We start from the raw sequence: 18,062 nt of genomic DNA on the forward strand, positions 1-18,062 counted from the left end.
TCTTGTAATCTTGGCTGGTTAGATGTAATTGTTAATTTTTTTTCTCTTTCATATTACAGGTTTTGCAAAAGGCATCAAATTAAATCAAGTTCAAATATTCCCTGTGTCCCCAAAGACTTACTGATGATGTCTGAGTTTGTACTTCCAAGATTTATTTTTTGTCTTATTCAGTACTTACGGGAAGGCTATAATGAACCAGGTATGTTTTCCTTTTTTCCTTGTTAGTATTGTAATGTTCCCGATTCAGAGTTTCAGCATTAGTGATGAACTTTTGCACATGGCATATTTTTCTTACCTCTGAAAGAGTGGTGACTGTAAAATGCAGGGAATGATAGCAGATGAAACATGGATGCCTTGGAAAGGTACGGTGTGGCGCATGTCTGGGGTCATAGACGCTTCTGATCATACTGGCCTTTTTGCAGATGGGGAGGTACTTTCTGGGGGTTGAAGTGACTTTGTTTACAATCATTTGTTGATAGATCAAAATTAAGAAGTCCTGGAAACGTTCAGATTTGACTTAAGGTTTTAGAAGCCAGATTACTCTTACCAGTCTTCCTGCTTGACTGACTGCCTGCCTCCCACCTCCTTCTCATCTTCCCTTCCTTTTCCTTTCTTGTTTTGGGTTGGGTCTACATATTTTTATTTTCCTGTCTGTATGCAAATTTTATATAGTGGTTTATGATAGGGACAGATTGCTCTCTTCCATATTATTGGTAGTTTGTAAGATATAAGCATAACAGTAAAAAAAAAAAGAAAGCGGGGAGGGGAGCCTGGTGCAGTAGCTTAGTGGCTAAAGTCCTTGCTTCACAGGTCATGGGATCCCCTTTGGGTGCTGGTTCTAATCCCTGTGGTCCTGCTTCCCATCCAGCTCCGTGCTTGTGGCCTGGGAAAGTAGATGAAGACGGCCCAAAGCTGGAAGAGACTCCAGGCTCCTAGGTTTGGATCGGCGCAGTTCTGGCCATTCAGGCTGCTTGGGGAGTGAGTTGGCAGATGGAACATCTTCCTCTCTGTATATCTGACTTTCCAATAAAAATAAATCAAATCTTTAAAAAAAATAGAAAGGTTCAAATTGCAATAGTTTTAACTTGAGATTTAGCCACAGTCTTGGCTAATACACTTATGTATTTAGATATCCACTAAAATTTATAATCAGATGATGTAAATTGCGGATATCATTTAGGTAGTATGAGACATTATAAGCTTTTTATGATGTCTTTATGTTTCTAATGGCAATTACATTTTTATTTTGTAGGAGACCATGTTTTGCATTAGTTTTAGTGATTTCCCAAGTTATTAAACACTGTAGATAATCTTGTATCTAATTTTAAGCCATGGAACATATATATATTTTTAACACTTAATAATTTTTTTGGAAAGGCAGATTTACAAAGAGGAGAGGCAGAGAGAAAGATCCTCCATCTGCTGGCTCACTCCCCAAATGACTGCAAAGGCCAGAGCTGAGTTAATTCTTTGCCAGAAGCCAGGAGCTTGCTCCTCGTCTCCCATTTGGGTGCAGGATCCCAAGGCTTTGGGCCATCTGCCATTGCTTTCCCAGGCCACCAGCAGGGAAGTGGAAGGGTGGTGCAGCAGCTGGATCACAGACTGCTATCTATAGGGGATTTTCATGCTTGGAGTTGGAAGATTATTCAGTTAAACCAAAGCACCTAGCTCTCACACATGTTTATCTTCTATCTTTATCCTAAATTATAAAAGTGTTATATAACTTTTTTTTTTAGGGTTTTATTTTTATGGGAAACGTAGGTTTACAGAGAGGGGAGACAAAAAGATCTTTCATCTGCTGGCTCATTTTCCAAATGGCTGCAGTTACTGGAGCTGATCTAATCTGCAGCCAGAAGCTTCTTTCAGGTCTCCCACGCAGGTGCAGGGTCCCAAGATTTTGGGTCATCCTCGACTGCTTTCCCAGGCCACAAGCAGGGAGCTGGATGGGAAGTGGAGCAGCTGGGATATAAGCTAGCTCACATATGGGATCCCGGCCATGCAAGGCATGGATTTAGCCACCAAGCCATTATGCCGGGCCCCATAGCATCTTTTTAATTTCTAGAAATATCTTACTATGTTTATGTAAATACTTATAGTATCTTTTTATTTCTTTTGCTTTTTAAGCAAAAATATGCAGTGCTTTGTTCTACTCCTTTCAGAATTTATATTTAAATAAATAGAGAAAAACGTTATTTTGGTTTAGATCCAACTTTTGTCTCTTTGGAATGAAAGAAACAGGCCAGTGATTTATTGAAATTGCTTTCTTGGTCTCATAATGTAGTTAGTTGAATTTGATCTTGTAAATGTCCCACTTTACAAAAGTAATAGAAACATGTATTAGGAGCTGCTTAATACTTACCATTTAAGCAAATATCATTGTGTGTTTTTCATTATATATTTTTCCCCCTTTGGTGACAATTTAGCAGTTGTAAAACACAGCATAAAGCATAAATACATAGGTGTAATAATTGTTACCCTTATCTGAAAACATTAACGAAAGAATGGAAAATATATATATATATATTTTGTTTAAAGCCAAGTTTAATGAACATTGTTTCATGACATTTTTCACTTTATATTGCTGCTTGGGTTCAGTATTAAGTTTTGGCAGTGAAAAGAAACAAACTCTCATTTCTTTGTATAGATATCATTTTTATTGAAAATTGAGATTTATTTTATTTATTCAAAACACTAATGGGGGATATCTTCTGTTTGCTGGTTAACTTCCATTTGCTGAATGGCTGCAGTAACAGGGCTGGATCAGCCCCCACCCAGAAACCAGGAACTCTGTCTGGTTCTCTCATGTGGGTTGTAGGGTCTCCAGGTATATGGTCACCGTCACTGCTTTGCCACGTGAACTAGCAGGCAGCTGAATTGAAAGTGAAGCAGCCAGGACTTGGATTGCTGGCATTTCTTGCAGCAGCTGAACTTCCTATGCCACAACATCAGTCCCCATATCACTGTTTAAAATTCAAGAAAGAGGCTATTGTCCAATTCAGGTGAATAGAAAGAAAAGCAAATCCTGTGGCTTTGCAGTTTCTTTTTATTTATTTATTTATTTTATTTTATTGCCAAGTCAGATATATGTAGAGGAGGAGAGACAGAGAGGAAGATCTTCTGTCCAGTAATTTACTCCCCAAGTGACCATAATGGTCAGTGCTGCGCTGATCCAAAGCCAGGAGCCAGGAACTTCCTCCAGGTCCCCCACACGGGTGCAGGGTCCCAAGGCTTTGGGCCATCCTCGACTGCTTTCCCAGGCCACAGGCAGGGAGCTGGATGGGAAGTGGAGCTGCTGGGATTAGAATCAGTGCCCATATGGGATCCCAGCACGTTTAAGGCGAGGACTTTAGCTGCTAGGCCATGCTGCTGGGCCCAACCCATTAGGTTATTAACACTAGCCCCAGTCTTGCATTTGTTTAAAACATCTTTTTTTCTTTTCATTTTTAGTATTCTATATATTTGTTGTCTAAGTCTGTTACCACTTCTTTCAGTTATACTTGGCATATTTGAAAGATCTGGGGTTAGAACCAGCGCCTATATGGGATCCTGGTGCGTGCAAGGCGAGGACTTGAGCTACTAGGCCACCTTGCCGGGCCCAATATTGTTACTCTTACTAAAGTATTTTATGGACAGTTATCTGTAATTCTTTGAGAATTTATGTGGACAAATATACATACATGTGTTTTTGTTGTTTTAGCTGCTGATGTACCATCAGAAAAAGATCTTAGCAAAGTCCTTCAGCTTTTGGAACCTCAGATTTCTTTTTTAGAAGACCTAACTAAAATGGGTGGAGCAATGCGATCTGTTCTTACTCAGGTTTTGACAAACCAGCAAAACTACAAAGAACTGACTTCTGGTAAGTAACATGTTAGAGGAAACTTAAAATGACACTGCTTATACAAATTAAAAAAAGGTTTTTATTCAGTTATATTACTTGGGCTTGAGAAATAACTCAATAAATATTTGCATTAGTGATAAATAAAAAAAGAATTTATAACATATAAGAAGTTAAATATATTAGAACTGAAAAGCAACATGAATATTTGTCATAGAATACTAAAGTTAGAAATCAAAGAACCTCTTTATTTTATGGATAAACAGTCCTAGAAAATTAGATGATATGTTTAAGATTTCACGAATAATTTATGTTGGGTTGGAACTAGAAGCTAGCTTTCCCATATTTTGGTGTGCCATGTCATACTCTAATTTTCTTTTCTTCAAGCAATTATGACACTACTTTATGTGTTTATTATTGGTATTCTGCACTGTTGTGTTGTATGACCTGGTATTTAATAATAATATAGTATGTAAATTATAAAATATGGACTTATAGAGCATTTTTATATTTGGTGTATTATGTGGATAGATGGTTTTGAAATCTTTAATTTGCTCAAATATATAATAATATGTCAGTTATTTTAAAATCTGATTATAAATATTTTATATGGTATTATTGATTAATGACCAATATGTTTTGAAAATTAAAGTTTTTCATGTTTCTTTAAGAGGTAAAATTTTTGTGTATATTATTCATTAGGATATTTAGAAATTGTCTCTCTCTCTCTTTTTGTTTTTTAAACAGAAGGGTGGAGAAAAAGAGCGGGAGGGAGAGAGGGTAAGAGAGAATGAGAGAGAATTCTTCCATCTGTTTCCTCCCCAATTGCCTGAAAGATAAGGCTGAGCCCGACTGATGCCAGAAGCCTGGATCTCTGTTTGGGTCTCCCATGTGGGTGACCGGGCCCAAGTAGGAGGGCTGTCATTTGCTTTCAGGTGTACTTGGAGGAAACTGGATCTGAAGTGCAGAGTAACTGGGGCTCAAAGTGGAACTGTGATACGGGATTCAGGTGCCCCAAGCTGTGGCTTAACTTGTTGCACACAGCGCTCATTGTTAGAGGTTGTCTGTCTCATGTATTTGTTTCTTCAGTACGTACTAAGCACCCACTATCTTCTTGACTCTGGGCCAGACAATGGTGTGGGGTGAGGAAGGTGTCAATAAACAATGTATTTCTAGCATGGTTTTTATAAACTTTATAGGCTAAGTTGAGTGAGTTGACATGAATAACATTTTCAAACAAAAACATTGTGTAATTGTAAGCTGTGTGGAATGCTGGAATGGGCAGGGAAATGGAGCCTGGATTTCACTGGTAAGGGATTGATGGAGTTTACTGAGTGAAGTGATAGTTAAAGCCTGATAGTTGAGAGGAAACTGTCTAGCTGGAGGATGAGAGGAGTTGAGTAGTAATGTGGTGAGGTTACAATCCAGATAAAAGTCTCTCACATAATTTGAGTGCTAACCTTCTTATATTTCACCATTGCCATAAACACATTGTGCATTCTGAGCTTGTTAGTGCCAAGTATTAGCATAAAAATATTACTTCAAGTGAGTTTATTCATTTTCATTCTAGAATGCCTCTTCCACTAGGAAAATCACATATATATGTGTTTTTAACTAATGAGATGCTTGTACTTAAATTTTGAATGGCATATTTTCTTTTGACTTGAAATTTCTCCTGACTATTAGGTTTTGGAGAAAATGCTTGTGCAAAGAAAAGTCATGAGAAGTATCTGATCGCTTTGAAGAGCTCTGGACTCACATACCCGGAGGACAAGCTCGTGTATGGCATGCAGGAGCCATCTGCTGGTACTAGCACTCTGGCAGCTCAAGGTTTGTCTAAATATTTTTCTTTCCAGTACTGAAACAAAGCTTCACTCATTTTTGAGGAAATTTATTTTACAGTAAAGTCATTCTTTGTGAGAAAAGCACTAAAACTAGGAAAAATTTAGAGGTGAAAATTACAGATATCGGAACAAGAGAATAACATTTTCCTTAAATAGAATTTGGTTAGAATAGAATAGAATTTGGTTCTAACTCTTGAGAAATATAGAAATTGCTATTCAAGAGTAGCCCAAGGCTCAGCGCAATGGCTCAATTCACTAATCCTCTGCTGGCCAGCAGAAGGATCCTTTATGGGCACTGGTTGGTGTCCTACCTATTTCATTTCCCATCCAGCTCCCTGCTTGTGGCCAGGGGAAGTGGTCGAGGACGGCCCAAAGCCTTGGGGCTTTGTACCTGTGTGGCGACCCAGAAGAAGCTCCTGGCTCCTGGTTCCTGGCTTCGGATCAGCTCAGCTCCAGCTGTTGTGGCCATATTGGGAGTAAACCAGAGGATGGAAGGTCTTTTTCTCTTTTTTCCTTGTTTTTATAAGGCCATCTTTCCAAAAAAAAAGAATTTTTTTTTTCTTAGAAAAGAGTCCAAAATTGTACTAACTCACAATTTTAGTAAAGCATGATTTTAAACTAAACAGAGAGAGCACACTTTTTTTTTTTAATTTTTTATTGCAAAGTCAGATATATACAGAGAGGAGAAGAGGCAGAGAGAAATATCTTCTGTCTGATGATTCACTCCCTAAGCAGCTGTAATAGCCGGTGCTGCGCCAATCCAAAGCCAGACACCAGGAACTTCCTCCAGGTCTCCCACATGGGTGCAGGGTCCCAAGGCTTTGGACCATCCTCGACTGCTTTCCCAGGCCACAAGCAGGGAGCTGGATGGGAAGTGCGGCCACTGGGATTAGAATTGGTGCCCATATGGAATCCCAGTGCATTAAAGGAGAGGACTTTAGCCGCTAGGCCATGGTGCCCAGCCCGAGAACACACTTTCTAATGTAGCATTTGTGATTCATTTTTTTCTGTTTTGAAAGATCTGTTTATTTATGTGAAAAGCAGAGTTACAGAGAGGATGAAAGACAGAGGGAAGGTGTGAGGTAGGGAGGAGGAGAGAGAGAGAGAGATCTTCCATGTATGGTCCACTCCCCAAATGACTGGCCAGTGGGGGCTGGCTCAGGTGCAAACAGTAGTCTAGAGCTTCTTCTGGGCCTCCTACATGGGGCAGAGGCCAAAGCACCGGGGCTTTCTTCTGTTGTTTTCCAGGTGCATTAGCAGACAGGTAGATTAGAAGTGGAATGAGCAGGTCTTGAACCAGCGTCATTGGGAGATGCTAACATCACAGATGACGGCTTTACCCACTTTTATCACGGTGCTGGCCCCTGAAATTATCTTTCTTTAAGGATTTATATATTTTTGTTTGAAAGGCATATTTACTGAGAAAAAGAGAGATTAAGAGAAGGCCTTTCATCTGTTGGTTCACTCCCCAAATGGTTGCAATGGCTAGAACTTAGTCAATTTGAAGCAGGAGCCAGGGACGACTTTTGAGTATCCCAGGTAGATGCAGGGTCCCAAGGACTTGGACTATGCTTTGCTTTTGCTGGCCATAAACAGAGAGCTGGATCAGAACTGGAGCAGCCAGGACATGAACTGTTTAGATGGCGCCTATATGGGATGCCAGTGCAGAGGATTAGCCTGTTCCGCTACCACATCGGCCTGACTTGCAATTCTTTTTTTAAACTGTTTATTTTCATCTACTTAGAGAGAGAGAGAGAGAGAAATTGCATCTGCTGGTTCAGTCCCCACATTCCTGCAGTAGCCAGGAACCTGCAGCTCCACCTGGGTTCCCTCTGTGTGTGGCAGGGACCCAAGTACTTGGGCCATGGTTTACTACCTTCCAGGATACATTAGCATAACACTTCATGGGAAGTGGACAAGCAGGGTCTTTATACTGGCACTCTTATATGGAATGCCAGCTTTCTAAGCAGTAAATTGCTGAGTCACAGCACTTGCTTTAATATTTATGGATTTTTCACTGGTGATTTTTCTGTTAAAATAAAGCCATTAGATAGAATTTTGTTGAAGATAAATGTTGAATTTTGTTAAGGTAGTTATAACGATGAGGTGTCTTAACACCATAAAACTTAACCTTTTTTATTTGTGTTCATGGTAACTTTAAAGTGAAGCACTATGTAACAACTGTAAAGGATAATTTTTTTCCTTCCCTCCAAAGGTTTTGCAGGTGCAACAGGACCGTTGGGACAAGTAGATTCTTCAGATGAGGTAAAATTTAAAGGTCAAAACATTTTTAGAATTTGAAGGTTCTAACATTGTACAGATATTTGAATTTTATTTTGTTTAAGTTCCTTATTCTATAGATAAGGACAGGGAAGCCCAGAATGAGTGACTTTTGGATAGCCAAATCATAGCCACTTAGTGACACATACATCAGTAACTCCCATGTGAGTGAGCATGTGTGTGTAGCGGGTGGGTGGAGTGGGGGTGGGGGCATTGCTTTCTGCCACCAGCCAGGCTTGTTGCCATTGTACCCCTGGTCCCAACAACTCCACTTCCAGAAAGGCACTCAAAGGGAGGCAGAGGCGGGAGGATCCCAGCTCTGCTAAGAATGGGTATTATGCTGTTTATTAGGGAAACAGGAAGGGAGAGGCTGGTTACTAAGTTGCAGGCTAAGGTGATGCTATTGATGCCCACATACCTGGAGCAGGGCTGGGCTCCCGGTCTTATCTCTGCTCTCACCTGTGTCTGCCGGCTGTCAGGATTCTGAGGAGAGCTGTGTCTGTTTCGGGTGCATAGGATGAGTGGAAGGATGTGTGAAGCTTAAGAGGTGACTGATTAGCTCCTGGGGCTGGAAGGTCCTGGTACATGTGGTTCTGTCACCTGCCAGCCATCAGAGGAATTTGAGTTATGACCTGTCCTTATTTCCCTGCTGCTATCCTCTGCCCCCTACCTCTCGCCCCCTGAGCTGATATTAAGCTTTAGTGATAAATGATTAACTTAGATTCATCAATCACCTGACCCCATAACCCACTTGTCACTCACTGTGCTGAACGACAGGGAGCAGCTAAGAGCAGGAGGTGAGAGCAAAGGATAAGGTTTTGGCCAGGATCACGAGGAGGATGTGAGGTTATTGTGGGCACCCTTCTGAACACTGGGAACCCCTGGGGAAGACCAAGTGCCTCTCGCTGGCCTATAGGGTAATATGTCATGGGACCTGCGCTTGTGAAGCATCCAGCCAGGCCTGCACTTAGTCCACATGACCATGTCCCATGGGTCCTTGGCAAGGGGCAGCTCACTGAGGTGCCATGGCCCCTGAGGATGAAAAGCCCTCTTCATGGGCTCTCCGGTTCCAGAGCGGCCAGCTGAGTAGTTGGATTTCTTGGGATGCTGTTAATAGTGAGAGCAGGGGCTGATGGGAAGAGGCACCTGGGCCAGAGAGTCCGCCTGGGAATCACAGGTCTCATCCATGGAATGGCTCCGTGGGAACTGCACAGGGACAGGGAGAAAAATGGCCTTGTACCCAAAATGCATGCTCCCCAATGCCAGTTCACACAACACTGAAAAACACTACTGTCCCAAGCCTGGCTCAGGGTGGGCATCTTGGTGCAGGGGATCAAGCCACTATCTGAGATACTTGCAAGCTGTGTGTTGTCTCAAGTCCTGGCTGCTGTGCTGCTGATCCATCTTCCTGCTGGTATATACTGGGAGGCAGCACTGCTGCCCAAGTGGTCAGATCCCTGCCAATGGAATTGAGTTCCTGACTCCTCGCTTTGGCTGGAGCATGCTTTGCTGTTGCAGGCATTTGAGGAATGAACCTGCAATGGAATATCTGTCTAATGAACAGGAAGAAAAACTGCATTATTTTTGGCCCAGGGGAGGCGTACTAGACCTTGTGTACAAAGAATCCCTCTGGCTGGGTGAGCTTTTGACTATGCACAGAAAACCCCCAGAAGCAGTGGTGGCACTGAGGGCTCCTGGCTGTCACCTAGCCCATGTCCTGACAGTGCTATAGGGCACAGTGAGGACTGTGGTGCAAACTTGGTACAGGAGAAACACCATAGCCAGTAGTGATGGAGAGAGCAACCAGCATTAGCCATGCTGGGGCCATGACCATTCGTGGGTGTGGTGAGAGCACTCTTGTCTGGATGCCTGGCCTGGGTGAAAGACCTGTGTTGAGAAGCACCTGCCAACGCAGGTGCACCGACTCGCCATACTCACCACCAGCTTCATTCTGAATGTCCAGTGGGATTGAGTGGAACTGAGAGGACCACAGTCTGTGCAGTAGGGGCCTCCTGCATGGCGCAAGACTTAGGGCCAAGATCTCCACCGTTTTTTTTTTTTATTTTAAAGATTTATTTATTTGAATGGTGGAATGACAGGCAGAAAAGCAGGAAACAGGATCATCAGTCTTTGGTTTATTTTCCAAATGCCTGCAAGAGCTGGGGTAGTGCCAGACTCATGTCACAAGCCTGAAACACTGTGCAGTTTTCCCATGTGGGTGGTAGCGACTCAAGGACTTGAGCTGTCATCTGTGGCTTTCCCAGGCCATCAGCAGGCAGCTAGATTAGAAGTGGAGCAGCTGGGACTCAAAGTAGCACTCCCTTGTGGGATATGGGCATTTGCTTATTTTTTCAAACCAATAGATATTTTAGATTTTTTTTTATTGAGTCACTGAAATACCACGGATTAGGGTTATAATCCAGGTTCTTGTTTCTGTTGCTGGACAACTTTTTAGATTCTACTCATCAGTTCTCTTCCCTCCCCTCCCCTTCCTTCTTCTATCCTACTCACCCCAATCTCCCCTCCCCTTCCCTTCTTTCCTTCCTTTCCCGCTTTCAGCATGTCTCTGTTTGTTTGAAAGACAGAGTTAAGGGAGAGATGCAGAGAAAGGCTAGGAATAGCTAGGGTTGAACCAATCTGAAGCCAGGAGCTTCTTCCAGGTCTCCCCATGTGGTTGGTAGGGGCCCTAGCGAAGGGCCATCTTTTTGCTGCTTCCCCAGGCCATTAGTGGGAAGGTGTGTGTGAGAAGTGGAGTAGCTGTCACTTGAACCAGCACATAAATAGGATGCCAGCATTGTAGGTAGTAGCTTTACCCAGTGTGCCACATTGCTGGCCTTAGTTTTTACTTTTTTGTGATTCTGTTTTCACAGTTTAATAGGGAGATAGAGGTTTCTTCTAGGAAAACATTCCCCTAATTTATCCATGTATACATAATGAAATTGCTTTAAGGAATTTTGCTAGGTCTAGAATAGTTTATTAAGAGAATCTAAAATGCACCTGTTTTTCTAATCTCAGAAGTTATACCTTGGGGCTGGTGCTGTGGCATAGCAACATAATCTTCCACCTGTAGAGCCAGTATCCCATATGGATGTCGGTTTGAGTCTTGGCTGCTCTACTTCTGGTCTAGCTCCCTGCTTAGGGCATAGGAAAGCAGTGGAGCGTGGCTCAAATTCTTGGCATTCTGCACCCATATATACTTACATATTTATTCTTTTAAATGCATTTTTCATATATTACTCAAAATGATTAAATATAAATGAATGGATAAAACAAATGAAAAGAATATTGTAGAGAATCCAGATACTGATGTTTTGAACAGCTAGTCATGTTATGCCATGAATTTCATTCATAGGAGTAGAAATTCAGCCTAGTAAAGGTACTGTGTCTCACTTGGGAGTGTGTGGGTTTGGTTTCTAGGTCCGGTTCCTGACTCTAGCTTCCTACCAGTAGAGACCCTGGGAGGCAGTGGTGAGGGCTCAGGAAACCAGGTTCCTCCTGCCCATGTGTGAGATCTGCATTGCTTTCCTGCCTGATTCCAGCCCAGCTAAGACCTGGGTGTTGGCGTTTTGGGTTGTGATCCAGTAGATTACAACTCTGTTTTTTTTTTTTTAATTCTTCAGACTTTTTAAATGTATATTGCACTGTTGCTACAAATTTACTTTAATGTTTATATTTTAAATTTAGAAATTAAGAATCAGAGTTCTACTTCCTTACCTTTTAAAAGTAAAAGGGATTATTTCATGATTTCATTCTTTTTTTTTTTAAGATTTATTTTTATTGGAAAGTTAGATATACGAGAAAAAGAGAGACAGAAAAATTCTCTGTCTGCTGATTCACTCCCCATGTGGCCACAATGGCCGGAGTTGAGCTGATCAGAAGCTAGGAGCCAGGAGCGTCTTCTGAGTCTCTTATGCAGGCGTCTGGTCCCAATTCCTTGAGCTGTCCTCGGTCAGCTTTGTCAGGTCACAAGCATGGAGCTGAAAGGGAAGGGAAGTAGGGGTGCCGGGTCTAGAACCAGCACTCATATGGGATTCTGGCGCTTGCAAGGAGAGGACTTTAGCCACTAGGCTGCTGTGCTGGGCCCAATTTCATTCTTAATGTTTAACAAATTATATACAAATGAAGGTAGGATAAGAAGAAGATTCTACATCTTTACTGCCATGGAGAGAGAAATAATAGTTACCAAAATGTTTTAAGTTATAATTTTGAATTGGAAGAGACTGTAGATGTCATCTAAGCCAGCTATTTCATTTTAGAAATGAGGAAACAGATTTGAAACTGCCACAGCAGCAGCATTTCTGTTTGCAGAGTTTTATACGAATGAGCATATGCATCATGGTCTGCTTACTTTTACTCATACAGGTTGCTCAGATATTTGTCCCTGCTGTCCCTAGAGTGTCAGAACACCATGTGCTCAGCAGTGCTATTTATACACATGACATTCTGCACTCAGCCACTCTTTTTTTTTTTTTTTTTTTGGTGTGTGTAGCTCTTATGAAATAGAGTAGAAAATGGAGTTTGTGTTGTGTATCACCAATAAGAAAATAGACACATTGTTTTAATTAAAATTTTTTCTTTTATTTACAACCATCAGTTATTGATACAATTTAAAGGAAAATTATCTCCAGGATTATATGTAAGTGGGTCTCATTAGAGTTTTTCAGAGGGAGTAGGACTGTTCAGATACAGGTAACATTTTTCAGGAACAGGTTATACCCACAGAGGCCATTGCCATGAGCATGTTCTTTTGTGGTCAGTGACCTCTGTGACTTTAAGGCACAAAGCATTGAAGTCATTTGAAATGCTTTGCCCAATGAAAATATGGCAATATGAATGTCCCTTATGGAAAATGAAAAGATAGAAAAAAGGAAAAAAGAAAACATTTGGGGCCGGTGCATGACATAGTAGGTTAAACTGCATGCATTGGCAGTGTGTGGATGCTGGTTTGAGTCCTGGCTGCTCCATTTCCCATCTAACTCCGTGCTAATGTACCTGGGAAAGCAGCAGAGGATGGCCAAAGCCTTAGGCCTGTGGCCCCATCTGGGAACTCTGGAAGGTGCTCCGGGTTCCTGGGTTTAGCCAGCCCAGTTCTGGCCGTTGTGGCCAATGGGGAGTGAATAGACACATGAAAGACCTAGCTAGTCTTCTCTCCTTGTGTCTGTGTGAGTTTGACTTTCAAGTAAGAATAAATAAATCTAAAAAAAAAAAGTCTACTTTCAGATCTATATGTCATCCAGAGATGTTTTACATATTAATTTTTATTTTATACCTTTTCCCCTTGAATAATTATTGATAACAGCAAAATAAAATGTTACTGGGTAGATGTGATCTTGTTTATTCAAGATAATTTGAATTGTTCAGACTAATTTGCCAAAATCTTATTATTAAAATGGAATTATAGGAAGTCAGAGATATTTTTATTATTTCTTTTTTTTTTTTTTAAAGAATTTTTGGGCCCAGTGCAATGGCTCAGTGGCTCAATCTTCACCTTGCACATGCCGGCTCCCATATGGGCACTGGTTCTTGTTTCAACTGCTCACTTCCCATCCAGCTCCCTGCCTGTGGCCTGGGAAAGCAGTCGAGGACGGTCCAAAGCCTTGGGACCCTGCACCTGCGTGGGAGACCTGGAAGAGGCTCCAGACTCCTGGCTTTGGATCTGCTCAGCACCGGCTGTTGTGGTCAATTGGGGAGTGGACCAGTGCATGGAAGATCTTTCACTCTGTGTCTCCTTATGTCTGTATATCTGTATTTCCAATACAAATAAATAAATCTTTAAAAAAAAAAAACCTTACGTTTCTTTTTCAGTACAGGAATTTATTTTGCAACAATTTTGGCATTTTTAAGTGTTTTCCTGAGAACATCAATGATATGGTGCTTACCTAGTCTAAGAGGCAAGTTCCTTCCTCAGGATAGCTTCAGTTATTAGATTTTTCAGTAATGTATTAGACATGTTAACATTCACACATTTCTAATGTTGCTCTCTGCAAAGATTTTATTTGTACTTCCATGTGACATCAGTTTCATATTAACCCCCCCCCCCCTTTTTTAAGGATTTTATTAATCAGGGGAGAGTCTAATAGGCTGCTCCCTGCTGGAAGTCGGCCTGGGACCATTTCCACATGGCAGGGTGACCATGTGAGGGAAATGTCCCAATTTTTTTTTTTTTTTAAGATTTATTTATTCTTATTGCAAAGTCAGATATACAGAGAGGAGGAGAGACAGAGAGGAAGATCTTCTGACCAATAATTCACTCCTCAAGTGAGCGCAACAGCCGGTGCTATGCTGATCCGAAGTCAGGAGCCAGGAACTTCCTCCAGGCCTTCCATATGGGTGCAGGGTCCCAAGTCTTTGGGCCATGCTCGACAGCTTTCCCAGACCACAAGCAGGGAGCTGGATGGGAAGTAGAACTGCCAAGATTAGAACCAGTGTCCGTATTGGATCTTGGCACGTTCAAGGTGAGGACTTGAGCCACTAGACCACTGTGCTGCGCCTGAAATGGCCCAGTCTTAACCTTTCATTGCTCTGTATTCTCTGTTGTACATAGCTCCTTTTTTTCATATATCTAGTATGCTCCTTCCCTTAAAATTTATGTCCTGATACAGTGCACAGTGATGGGCTTCCTTAAGCCAGGAACTTCTTCCGGGTCTCCCACACAGGTGCAGGGTCCCAAAGCTTTAGGCCGTCCTCGACTGCTTTCCCAGGCCACAAGCAGGGAGCTGGATGGGAAGTGGAGCTGCCGGGATTAGAACCGGCTGCCTATATGGGATCCTGGGCACATTCAGGGTGAGGACTTTAGCTGCTAGGCCACGCCACTGGGCCCTAGTATTTATCTTAAACCTTCATTGACAGGAGCAGTCCTGATCAATTGGAATGTCCACTTCTGTCTGTTCTTCAGTTTACAGTTGACAAGCTGGAGCTCCTTAATGGCTGTATATTTGTAATGTTGATTTAAAGCAAATGGCTTCAGATCACATTGGCTTGAATAAATCTGAGTTAAAGTGTCATCTAAAACTTTTAGCACCTCCTTTGGGTTGTAGTTTGTTAACTTGATGTGTTAACTGTTCCTTCCAACCCTGCGTATATTCTGTATTAACATTCTGTGAGTATCAGTTTGACCGGCTATAAATTTACCTGACTGCTTTTTATGCAGCTTTCTTTCTTTTTTTTTTTTTTTTATCTTTTTGTTAAATCATCAAAAAGGTTAATGTGGATATTTGGTTTGGGAATGATCTTGTAGATTACTGCACACTGGAAGTTTGAATTTTTTATCTCAAGTGCTTCTGTGTTTTTTCTCCCGGATGATTTCGATTGATATCTGTGTTTTGCACTGGAAAAATTGGTAACAGAGTGCTTACTTCCTGCCAGGGACTAGTTGAGGCCTGCCTAGTGTTTCTGAGGACTGTGCAAATGCTGTCCAGGTTAGGATCATACTTGGCTTACTTCTGTTGCGTTGTGCTTGTCTTCTGCCTCAGTCCTGTGTTGCTCCAGTCATGAGTTGGAGAGGTAGGGAGCTGTCATGGTGATCATAGATTTGTCTTCATTTTCTTTTTTAAAGCCTGAAATTCCCCCTCTTGTGAGCGGTTCCCGTTTGAATTGTTCCTGAAGTATTGTTCTTTCTCAAAATAAAAATGTGGGACTTATGATAGGTGACTACTGTAACCCTTTTGCTTGGATTGTGACAATTAGGATTGGAAATCAGACTAGTGTTTTAAAATAGTGTTTATTATTATAAAACCACATTCCACATTAATTGTTGAATAAATTATAAATAAGTATTAAATAAAAATTACCTGTAACTGTCATGTAGAGGTGATTCAATTGAGTGTATTTGATGGTTTTTTTTTTTTTCCCTTTGGTGGATTTGTGCTATGTGTTCTCCTGAATCTCTGACAGGAAGGTTTAATTTGGGTATATTTTGTGTTTCATATTTCATATGTGTGAGAAAGAAATATACACTTTTCTCACTGATAGTAGTTTTGAATTAGCTGTTCATTATATATCTCTATCTATCTATCTATGATTTTTATTCATATTGAATGGGCATGCTATAATATTTTAGTTCTCTTTTTGGAAGCCAGATTTTTGTATTGTAAATAATATTGTGGTAAGTATATATGCACATAGTCCTTACTATACTAACTTGATTATCTCTTCCAGATAAATTCCTAGAAATTAGTTTTGTTTCATAGATAAATATACTTCTTTTTTTAAAGATTTATTTATTTATTGGAAAGTCAGATATACAGAGAGGAGGAAAGACAGAGAGGAAGATCTTCTGTCTGATGATTCACTCCCCAATGTGATTCACTCACATTATGTGAGCACAACAGCCGATGCTATGCCAATCTGTAGCCAGGATCCAGGAACTTCTTCTGGGTATCCCACATGGGTACAGGGTCCCAAAGCTTTGGGCCGTCCTCGACTGCTTTCCTAGGCCACAGGCAGGGAGCTGGATGGGAAGTGGAGCTGCTGGGACTAGAACCGGCGCCCATATGGGATCCTGGCGCGTTCAAGGCGAGGACTTTAGCTGGTAGGCCATGCTGCTGGGCCCAATAAATATGCTTTTAAAGAAGTTTCATGTATGTATTGTCAAGTTGCCATTCAGGAAAATTATGTAACTTTATTCTCGCTGCAGCTAGTGTATTGATGGAGATAATCTCCCTTCCTAGCTGTGTTTGATATCCTCTAAGGTGTTAAGCACAACTCAGTGGTTCTTGTTCCCAGATTTTGTCTTTGTGCTTTTTCTTTTGCTGTTTTGTAATGACTTCATCTCCTTTATTTGAATAATTCTATTGGTCTTAAGACGATAATGCCAGGAAATTTAGAGAGCTTTATATTGCCAGTGATTGTCCCTTGATGAAGGATAGCATTTTTATAGGAGATTTATATTTAAAATTACAAAGGAATCATAACCTGGAGCATATTGTGTGTGTGTGTGTGTGTGTGTGTGTGTGTGTGTGTGTGTGTTCCTCTCCTTTTAGGTCTGAGAGAACAGTTTCATAAATGGCTATTAGCTGACATCTCAAACATATGAAACCCTTGGGCTGTGTAGTATGATTTTGCATTCTTGTGCTTGTATTCTCAACTTTAAGGCTTTAAATTTCATTTTGGTGTGTTTCTTCCTGGGCATGATGAGGGTGGCAGAGCAGGGAGAGACTAGTTTACCTGTTGGTCCTGCTGTCAGCGTGATGGCCGTAAAGGACCAGCAAAGGGGGAGAGTTGCAAGAAGGCATAGTGTAGTGCTCAGTGGCTGCTCAGTGACTGAGCTCAGTTGGGGCTGCTGCACCCAGGTCATATCCTGGAGGATTGCTATTGGGCTTGACAGAAACCTGCTAAGGCTACAATGCAGTGCTCAAGGAAACTACATCAGTAAATAAAGCCACAGCATCAAACCAAGGTTGCTTTTCTGCATTTAAGATTTATGGGCTTTGGGCCCGGCGCGGTGGCGCAAGTGGTTAAAGGTCCTCGCCTTTCACGCCCGGGATCCCATATGGGCGCCGGTTCTAATCCCGGCAGCCCCGCTTCCCTTCCAGCTCCCTGCCTGTGGCCTGGGAAAGCAGTCGAGGACGGCCCAAAGCTTTGGGACCCTGCACCCGCGTGGGAGACCCGCAAGAGGCTCCTGGCTTCGGATCGGCATAGTATCGGCCCGTTGCGCTCACTTGGGGAGTGAATCATCGGACGGAAGATCTTCCTCTCTGTCTCTCCTCTCTGTATATCCGCCTTTCCAATGAAAAAATAATAAAAATAAATCTTTAAAAAAAAAAAAAGATTTATGGGCTTTACATGAGAAAGCATCTGGTTATTTATATTACACTTGCTAGTGATACTATTGTTAGTGGCACATGGATTGTATGCTAAAATGCAGCCGTGCATATCTTTATACCTGCTAGCTCATGTGTTTGGAAAATTGGGGAAAAGATGGCAGTAGAGCATAGAATTTCATCTGTAATGTATACTGGTTTAAGAGGGCTGAGAGAGTTGGATAAAACCACAGCCTTTAATTTGGAAGGAAGAAACCCTAAGCTCTGCAGTGAAGAGTGTGAGGGTGAGTGCCTGCAGCCAGGGCTCCTACCCAGGATGTGCACCCACAAAGTGCAGGCTGC

At 41.7% G+C, this 18,062-nt stretch overlaps 1 protein-coding gene across 3 annotated transcripts in view; it reads left to right on the forward strand.

Annotated features, from left to right (window-relative positions):
• UBR3 (ubiquitin protein ligase E3 component n-recognin 3) overlaps positions 1 to 18,062 on the forward strand; it is a 169,804-nt gene that overhangs the window by 24,890 nt on the left and 126,852 nt on the right. For all 3 annotated transcript variants that reach the window (XM_040971695.1, XM_040971696.1, XM_040971697.1), the window contains exons 2-5: positions 60 to 199; positions 3,698 to 3,856; positions 5,522 to 5,665; positions 7,895 to 7,944. In XM_040971695.1, the coding sequence (XP_040827629.1) occupies positions 60 to 199; positions 3,698 to 3,856; positions 5,522 to 5,665; positions 7,895 to 7,944 (493 nt within the window). The remainder of the gene's footprint in view (positions 1 to 59; positions 200 to 3,697; positions 3,857 to 5,521; positions 5,666 to 7,894; positions 7,945 to 18,062) is intronic.

The sequence above is a fragment of the Ochotona curzoniae genome, unplaced genomic scaffold (assembly GCF_017591425.1).
Source record: "Ochotona curzoniae isolate NIBS_2020 unplaced genomic scaffold, NIBS_Ocur_1.0 contig_2210, whole genome shotgun sequence".
NCBI lineage: Eukaryota > Metazoa > Chordata > Mammalia > Lagomorpha > Ochotonidae > Ochotona > Ochotona curzoniae.